Source organism: Hydra vulgaris, chromosome 06 (genome assembly GCF_038396675.1).
Source record: "Hydra vulgaris chromosome 06, alternate assembly HydraT2T_AEP".
In the NCBI taxonomy this organism is placed as follows: domain Eukaryota; kingdom Metazoa; phylum Cnidaria; class Hydrozoa; order Anthoathecata; family Hydridae; genus Hydra; species Hydra vulgaris.
The window spans coordinates 55722514-55732489 of NC_088925.1; the positions used below are offsets into that span (position 1 = coordinate 55722514).

A 9976-nucleotide genomic window follows, 5' to 3' on the forward strand; every position below is an offset into this window, starting at 1 on the left:
GAAATTTGAATATCAAACTGAGGAAAGTAAATTTAGTAATAAGAGTATATACAATGAACATTTTTTTTTCATCAAAGATGATTATAAAGATGAAGATATTGTGGAAGAATTACAACTTAATTCAGAAATTTAAAGTCCCGATTAAATTGTTTATCACGTAGAACAAAAAACATTGGAAAGATTTGAAACGCAAATGAAAAACGGTATTCATTTTGCTGACTTGTTTCAAAATTTTTCAATAGGTCATAATACTGTTAGTTTATATTGCAAATCTATCGAAAATGGTTATTGCAAAATAATGAAACCTTGTTATAATTCACCTGTTTATTTTATAAAACCTTTAGAAGGTCCGACTAATTTACTTTTTACTCAAGATGCCAATGTACGAGTTGTTTTTAATATTTTAGAAAACGATAGCGGATGGAGTTGTTTCGATTATGCAATATCAAAATTAAAACTCTATCTAATTTAACAGAAAGATCAATGATGAAATTACGAGATTTTGAATTGTCAGGTTATAAAAGAAAAATGCTCACGACAGATAAACAAAATCAAAAAAAGAAAAAATACAACAAAATATATTACGAAAAAAATAAAAAATACTTTCATTTAAAAAACAACAAAAGAGCAAAGAAATTGAAAAACGCAACAAAACATATTACGAAAAAAATAAAAAAATAATTTTCTTTAAGAAACAACAAAAGAGGGGCAAAGAAATTGATGTAGACGAATGGTTTGGTGGATGGTATAGACCTCATTCTATAACACAATGGCAAAATTCACAAAAAGGTCTTTCTTATGGTCGCTCTCCTCGATTTAGCCTAGCTATATGAGAGTGAACCATCCAGAATGTAGACTGTACAAATATTTTTTATAACGTATAACATTCTTATGTAAAACATCTATATTTCTGGTAAATATATTGCTTTTGTTGTTGTTATAATAAACTTTCTTATGAACAAAGAAGAAAAATGTTTTCAGATTAAAGTATTTTGTTTGAACCAGGTTTTTGTTTTTATACTGCTTTTCTAATCTCTTTGCTGATTCGCCAATGGAATGTGTGCACAATTAAAGAATGGAATAAAAAAGTTTTGGAAAAAAAAACAACCGATTTATATTCAGAAGAAAATATTTTACAACTCCATTTTGAAGATCAAGATGAGCAAAATAATTTGGCTTGGAAAAACGTTTACAAAATTTAAAAAAAAAATCTAAAAGTATGTCATTTCAAACTTTGATTGATTTGTGTCACTATTTTGCTTACGAAAATACTTTTAAACGTATTAACATTAAAATTTTTGCCGTTAACAAAAGTAATACCAAAATTCGTTTGTTGCATTCTAAATTAAAATCACAATATAGAAGTACTCTTACAGAACTATTAAATAGTGGTCTACGAAAGTGCAAACATTACCAAAGACGATCAAGATTCTCAAAGAGTTTTTATAAATAACGAGGAAAAAAAATAAAGCTAATTAACGGAGAAAAACAAACAACTCTGTAAAAATTTGTATTTTTCAAAAAAACAATTCTTTTCATGCTATAAGCATGTTGAATGAAAAATTTTCTACTGTACATTTTTCTGCTAACAAGTCACGTGTTCTTTTTCAATGTTCAAAATGTGGAAAAAAATTTACTACCGCGACACACAAATGTGAAGGTTTTTATAAACCGGACAAATTTACATACGACGATTGCATTAGTCACTATCGTCCGCAAAATTCGTTTATGTGTACAAGTAGAAACTTATTTCCTTCTTTAATGACATTTGATTGTGAAACGAGTATTACAAAGTCTGAAAAAAATGCCACTTCCAAAGTCAAACCTTTATCTGAGTTGAGTTATCATTGTCATTCCATCGTCATTCAATGCATTCATGAAACATTAGCGAGAGAATGTTTTGGTTTGGATGAACAAGGATACGTGATCACTCAATGGATTTTTTATTATGAAAATACTAATGAAAGTTTAGAAAGAAATCCTTTAACGTGTTTACCTCCCTATTTTCAACCCGGAGTTTCTTTACTTCACAAAACACACAGACGTGTATTGTGGGAAAAGTTAAATTTGACTTGTGAAAATAATGAAAAGTTAAAAATAGAATTACGAGTTTTAGATTTAACACCTTTAGCTGATACTTTGGTTCGATTTGCTTATGAAATATGTTTACCGCGTTTTTAAAATTTAAATATATCATTTGAAGAAAGAAATTTAATATGGCAAGAAGAAAATCTTTTATGCTCTATTTGTAGATATCCTGCAGACAAAATACGTCAATCTGATATTTATAAAAATAAATTTTCTCGCATGACTCCTCAAGAAATAAAAAGATTAAATCATAACGAATTTCGTAATTATAACGACAAACGAATTCAAGTTGTTAATATTATGTTTCAAAGAGTAGGTCGTTTAGAATTGTTCATGTTACCTTTCACTGTTCAAAATTATTTAATCAACAATGATGCGGAAAAAATAAAACAAGATTCATTTCAAGTATCAAGTTTCTTTTACATTTGTTGTAGATGGTGGGGAAAGTTTGAATACCTACCTGCTAGTAACGGTTTGTTAGGCGATTATGTGAGAATAATATATGGAGAACTTGTACATTATATGAAACAATTGGCTTCCCTTATCTTGACTGATCATCAACTCGAAGTATACTTTGATCAAGAAGATATGGAGTTGTTAGATAATCCCTACTTTTTAATCAAAATCTTTCGCAAATATATCAACGAAGTAGGCAGTCAAAATACAGATAACCTATTTTTTTTGTTTCTCATTAGAAAGTTGAAACAACCCACCCACAAATTATAGTATCATTGCATGTTGATTCCTTTTAATAAACAATTTGAAAAAAAGTTAGTTTTCTGATTTTATTCAAGATGAAAAAAATAAAGAAAAAGTTTTAAATAAATGCAATTTTTTTCTCAATGCTTTTGAAGATTATCTAGTTATTGATCACGATCATTTTTCAGGACAAGTTTACGGATTATTGCAACAAAAATTTAGGCAGATATAGTCAACATTTGTCTTGTCCTATTTTTGCTCACAACGCTTTTTTTGACAACCGTATTATGATTGTAGAAGGTTTAAAAAAATATTGGATATTTCTTTATGCGGTCATTTGGCTAAATCTGAAACAACACCTTTTAACGCTTTTATAAAATATAGCAACATGGAAGATGTTTTTGTTATATCTAAAAATGAGAGCAAACTGAATATTATCTGCATTGGTAAACATATTAAAAATTGTAGACAGCTAGAAAATTTTAAATTGTTCTTTAGAACAAGCCAGTAGTATGTTATCGCAAAAAGCTCAAAATCAAATTGCGAACACCATGTTGCATTATTTACGACCTTTTCATCCTGAAATTAATAACTTAAACGTCAATCAAGAGTTTAAAAACTGTTTTATTAAAAAAACATTTTTTCCTCACTCGCAAATAACAGACGAACTATTAAACATTGAATATAAAACATTTCCATTTATTGAATTATTTGCTCAAAACGATTTAATGAAGTCTAAAAATGTGCAAGAAGAAATAAAAAAAATCAAACAAGCTTATGAAAGTGTTCGAAAATTGTGGAACTTTTTAAATTTAAAAACTTTAAAATCTTTAGTTCATATTTATACTGTGCTCGATACAGTTGTATTAGGTTCTGTTATGATTGTCTTTGATGAAAGAACATTTGAATTTACAAAATTTCATATACTTAATCATGTTAGCATTTTTAGTTATACAAGCAAATTAAACTCTGCAATCAGATTAATTCCTATTCAATTTCCTCCGACCAACGAACATCAAAAAATGATTGAAAAGAGTATTCGAGGTAGCATGTCAACCAACGGTATACAAAAATACGCCATTGATACAGATTTCTTTGAACCTGAAATTAAAGAACTCAAATTAAACAGTTTATTAAGAGGATGTTTAATTTAACGAAAATGGTCAATACGGAGGAGCTCAATTAAAACCTTTACCTTTTCACATGAAATATTCTTTCGATTTTGAATTTATTACCTTAGACGATGTGATTCGAAAATATCATCGTGTAAATTTAGACAGATTCTCAGCTAGTGCTTTAGTCTATTGTCAAATTACCATGAAAACATAGTATCAAAATCAAGTAGAAGGTTTTTCACCCATCGTAGAAAAAGAAATTATATCATTACAAGATTATTCTCCAACTGAAATTGTATCTAAACGTTATCTCAAAAACAATGGAACATATGGTATAGAAAAAGACAAAACCATTAAATTGGTCATGAAATTAAGTTCGCATGAAACTTGTGAATTTTTAGACACTTTAATATGGTTGACTACGTGTTGTGGATGTGTAATTGAAAAAATTTACAAAGTACTCCCTTTATGGCGTTATCCTTTAGCTCAAAAAATGGTAAAAAGAAATATGGAAAAAAGAAAAGAAGCCATTAAAAAGGGTGACAAAGTAGTCGATGCTTTTTGCAAATTACAAATTAACGGACATTATGGGACATTAAGTCCACAAATTGCTCAAAAACTTAATACTACTTTTATCAATCACGAAGAAAAAGCATTTCAAAATATCATTGAAAATTTTCAAAACATTTGCCATGTTTTAATTCGAGAAGGTCAAACGGATGAAAATATTAAGTTGTTATTTCCTATTCATTTTCAAAATTTATTATATAAAGATTCACTTTTTATTGGCGTTGTACCTGAAAGATATAAATTGAACTTTTTTGAAAAAAAAGTATGTTTAGATTATCACGACACTCTCGATTTTAATTACGACTATTATTTTAAAGAAATTCTTTTCAATTTGATTAGCGGTTTCAAAACCAAAAGTATTTTATTTCACGATGAAAACAATCATTATGAAATAAAAGACGTCTTTGAACTCTTAAAATCAAAAGATCATAAAAATGCTATCATTTTAACAACCACCGAAAAATGCAATTCGTTAATAAATCTTTACGTATTGCGGCTTCACAAATTTTATCTCATGAAACACTCAACGTAGGACGTTTTAATTGGGATTCGGGACAAGTATTAAGAAATCATGGAGCAGAGAAACATTTGGTAGTAACAGATACAGATTCTGGTTGTTTTTTCATTTCGCAAAAGAAAAATAAAAACAATATGCTTTCTTCAACATTTTGCGAAAAAGTAGAGGAATGGATTTATTTTTCAAAATTTGGCGATCGTTGGATGGATTATTCCAATTATAAAAACTCACCTTTTTATTCCACTCCTTACGCCAAAGAAACTGATCATTTTCAAAACGAAATACCCCCTCCTTATTACATTGCTTAAGCTTTTGCTATGGGTCCTAAATGTTTGATGATATTAAATGTTACAATTCTTGTGGTATCCTCGGAGACCGTCCGTCTGAGTGGAAAAAAATTGAAATAAAAACGATGAACCGACGATAAGCAAGGGTCCGAGGAAGTAGAATATTGAACCGAGCGAATAATGTGATGAACGGATTAAAAAAAAAGTTTCCCGGTTTCAAAAAAAAAGAATGACGCGCATGCGCATGCGCGCAGAAATAAAAGATCAGGTGACAAAAAATTTTATAGAAAAAAAAAGGTTACAAATGAAATGGATTCTGTTCCCTAAAAATAGGGTAGTGTTCTTTCGTCCAATTTTCAAACGTTATGTTTGGGTAACGTTTTTTTCCGTACGTAACGAAAGAATGATATAGTTGGCAATATAATAATTTTTATGACATCATTTGAATTTCCAGACATTGTATTAGTTAGCTAAAAAAAAACTTTTATTTACATAAAAGATTACAATAAAAAAGATTATAATTTACGTATAGAAAAAATTATTTTTATATATTCATTTATAGATATTTTTTTTTTTTTTATTGTTTATTATGTTCAATTCGTCTTTTAGACATTTTTCAAAGTCAAGGCCGCGTAGTGGTCTTTTTAATTTCAAATTTGGCGGTTGAAATTCGTACGCTGGAGCATCAAGTTCGTCTTCCCAGTTTTCAACATCATTTTTATTATTCATTTTTTATTTATAACTAAAAAAAGAGAATGTTAGTATAAAGTGGTATAAAAAAAAAAAAGAAAAAAATAAGGAATAAAAAAATCACAAAAAATGGGATAAAATATATATATTTCTAAATAAAAAAAAATACAAAAGTTAGTTTTTTTGAAGATGACAACTTTGGCATACGCCACATTTTTTTATGCAAAAGTAGCGTTGGTTTACGGAATTTGAATGTACCAAAGAATGGTTTTGTAATGTAAAATAGTAGGAGTACATGGCTGTAAAAAAAAAATAAGATTAATAAATAAATAATTTAATGATAAAAAAAAGAAAAAAACAGAAAAAAATATACCTTTCATTTGTTTTCTTATTTTTTATTAGGTTTTCTGCTGCTGTATCCATAGGATTTCATTTTGTTAGTTTGTCTATAAATATAAAATGTTATTTTTATAATGTATAAAATTATTTTCGTGAATATAATAATATTGATCTATTATAATGATATAATTATAGATAATTATATTAGATAATTATAATAATTATAATAGATAATTATAATAGACAATTATAATAATAAAAGATAATTATCTATATATAATAATATTGATGCTTCAGCTGGTTCAGGTACAGGATAATAAAAATAGAATAGTATTTCTTGTTTAGCTTCTATGACCGCACTTGGATATACTGCGTTCGGTGGTGAATACACAGGTGGTAAATTTTTAAAAACGCTTTCTTCATAGGTAGGTAGTCGAGGAATTTTGTTTTTATATTTAGTGACAATATCATTACGATGAATTGCTTTGCATAATACAAGTAAATATTCTAACTTGCTTTCTAATGTTTCGTAAATATGACCGTGTTCGCTTTGTATAGTGTTATCTTTAAAGTATGCTATAATGTTCAAACCATTTTTTAAAGTTTCTTTGATTCTAAAAGGTATTTTAAGCATAAATTTAATCAATTTCACGTTGGCAATGGTTATTTTCAGACTGATTTCTCTGAATATTTCAATTGTGTTCATTTTTTTATTAGTTAATTTAAAAAAATAACGGTTAATAATGTTAGATAAAGTACATAAAAATATATAAAAAATAACAATGATAGAACAAAAGTACAAATACATTTTTTTACATAAAGTATATTATTGAATAGTAATCGTGATAAATAAATCATTGTTAATAATAAATTATTTTAGTTCTTCGTGTGAAATAAAATTCTTATAACCAACAGCTACATTATATACAGTGGTAGGTTTATCAAAAGAACTATCGTCTAAAAGTTGAAGATAATTATTGTTGGTAGTAGTACGAATAAAAAATCGATCTTTATCTCTCAAGGTTATATTGACATTTTTGGTAAAAGGCCATTTTAAAGCATCGTCCAGGTCACCTCGTAATAATTGAAAGTAAATGGCTAGTTTGTTTATGTCGGTACTTCGAGTATAAACTTTTATGCGATAACGGTAACCTTCTGATGTGTAAACTGGTTCTGTATAAAATGGTTCATCTGATAATAGCCTGAGATTCATTTGATCAAGTTTGATGATTTGCGTGTCGTTAAAGATGTGTTGTATTACCTTTACTTCTTTAGGTTGTTGAATGGATTTTTTTAAAGTTAAGAATTCTGTGCTATTTTCTTCTAGGATTTGATAAAGTTTTGTTATTTCTTGTTTGAGTTGTTCTGTATCTTTTTGATTTGCTAAAACCAACATGTTTTCATAAAAGAGACTTTTTAATTCTGCCATTTCTTTGTTTATTTCTGCTAGGGTTTGATGAAGTTTGTCATTTTCTTCTTTTAGATTTTTAATTTCTTGGACTTTTTCTTTAGAGTCAACTATTTGTTTAGTTGAAATTTCTTGAAGACTCTTCATTCTATTCATGATTTGATTAATAGAAAGATTCAAATAATTTAAATTTTTCTTTTCTTCTTGAATGATTTGGTTCAAATTACGATTTTGTTGTTCTTTATAATATCGAAAGCAGATGACAGAGTGTTCATAATAATCTTGATCATCGACTTTGGTATTACAAAAAAAACATATTTTTTGTATATCTAGAAATTCATAATCACATTCATGGTTTAACAAATCTTGTACCTTTTTCTTACATGTAAAACATTCGTGGGAGTATTGTTCTGTAGAACAATCTGTTTGATGATTTAAAAGTTCTTCTGCACTAAATTCTTTGTCACAAAAACAGCAAGGATATATGTTGTCTGCCATTTTTTTTATTAGTTGCTGAAAAAAAAAACATTTATTTATATAAAAAACTATAAAAAAATATACATGTCTTTTTTTACAATAAAAGAATTAATAAATATATAAAATCACTCAATAAAACATATTTAAGAATTAAAATATAAATAATGTTTGTTTCAATAACTTCTTGTTCTTGTTTTTGTTTGAATATATCGTTAAAAGTTATGTTTTCAACCTCTTCAAATACATCTCCAAAACCAGGAAACATGTCTTCATAATTTTCATTATTATTAGTTGTCATTATTATGTTTGCTAAAAAAAGAAAAAAGATATATTTACAAATTAAAAAACTACAAATAAAGTTCGGGTAAATTGTCCATTTTATTAATAACGTCTAAAATATATTGTTCCCAATCCATTTCATTGAAGATCTCATGAATTTCTTTTTCTATTTCTTCCACTTCTTTTTCCACTTCTTCTTTTAACATTTGTGATTTTAGTTCTTCAATATAATCTGATTCTTCTTCTTCCATTTCTTGAACTAATTGTTCTAAATATTTTTCATAATCTTCCTCTGTTAACTCTTCCATTTCCATAAGTTCTTCCAAATCTTGTTCTTCTTCTTTTGTTAATAACAACTCGTGGTAGCATATAGTGTCTTTATTAATATTTTCTCCATAACTAATAGAAAAAAAATGTATAAAAAATGTATAAAAAATAAAAAAATATAAAAAAAGTAAAATAGGCTTACCATCCACATTTTTTAATATATTGTTTCATTTTTTTAATATTTGCTAAAAAGTTTGCTAAAAAAAATAAAAAAAGTTACAAAAAAAATTATTGTAATATAAAGTTTTGTAATATTGACATGCATTCATTTATATTATTTAAAAGTTCTTGATTGTCACTTGAAAGGTCCGTTAACCAAGTCCATAATGAATCGTATAAAATACGTGCTGCTTTCATTTCTGTTCCCTGTTTTTGATAAATTAAATTTAACAATCTATGAATTCTATCGTTTGTGTCTCGATAGTCTTGTTGAATACATACGATTTCTATTTTTTTAAAACCAAGATATTCTGCCAAACATTCCCATTGCCATTGTAAACAATCAGCTATTTTTAGTTTTAATTGCATAAAATTCATTATTTTTTGCTTAAAAATATTACATAAAATACATTTTTTTTTTTTTTTTTTTTTAGTATTGTATTTGCCGATTGAAAATAATTTACACTCGTAATTTATAAAAACAAATATTTACATGACTGGGGCTTGAAGAAGACAAAATTCATCTTATCATTAAGCCCCCCCTAAAAAAATGCATATTCATCAAATAAAATGTTTTAACAAAATGCAAAAAATAAAATATATAACGTTTAAAATATTTAGTAATTCAAAGAGTATTTATATTTAAGAACTGATTAGTAAAATAAGATGATATATAAGTATTAATATTACAAAAAGAATTTACAATAACTTTTTTTAATAAAAATTGAAATTATAAAATTTTACAATATTTTTAGTAATTAGTATTTCAAATAATAAAACTTAAAAAAATCGTTTGTAAATTCAAAACTTATAAGATAAGAAATACATTTACAATAGCAGACTATTGTTTACAATATTAAATATAATATTAAAGAGTAATTAGTAGGTTAATTTTTGTTTTTGTTTGCTAGTTTAAAAAGCTTTTTAGAAGAACTTTAATTCATTTTCATGTATCATCAGTAATTGCTTAAGTTTTGTTTTAAACTGGTTTAAAGAATAATTAGATTTCAGCTCATTATTT

At 26.4% G+C, this 9976-nt stretch overlaps 1 protein-coding gene across 1 annotated transcript; it reads right to left on the reverse strand.

The window, feature by feature from the left end:
• Window positions 1-7176: 7176 nt before the first annotated feature.
• On the reverse strand, window positions 7177-8488 carry LOC136081518 (TNF receptor-associated factor 5-like). Its single transcript, XM_065798840.1, has 2 exons — window positions 8372-8488; window positions 7177-8226 (listed from the first exon to the last, which is right to left on the reverse strand). The coding sequence occupies exons 1-2, from the start codon at window positions 8486-8488 to the stop codon at window positions 7177-7179; spliced, it is 1167 nt and encodes a 388-aa protein (XP_065654912.1).
• Between the last annotated feature and the right edge of the window lie 1488 nt (window positions 8489-9976).

Bases quoted from the DNA above. Each gene is read 5' to 3' on its own strand.
- LOC136081518 (XM_065798840.1), bottom strand. From the start codon at position 8,488: ATGACAACTAATAATAATGAAAATTATGAAGACATGTTTCCTGGTTTT. The intron at 8,227-8,371 runs GTTATTGAAACA...TTTTTTTTTCAG, and splicing joins AACAAAAACAAGAACAAGAA to CAACTAATAAAAAAAATGGC.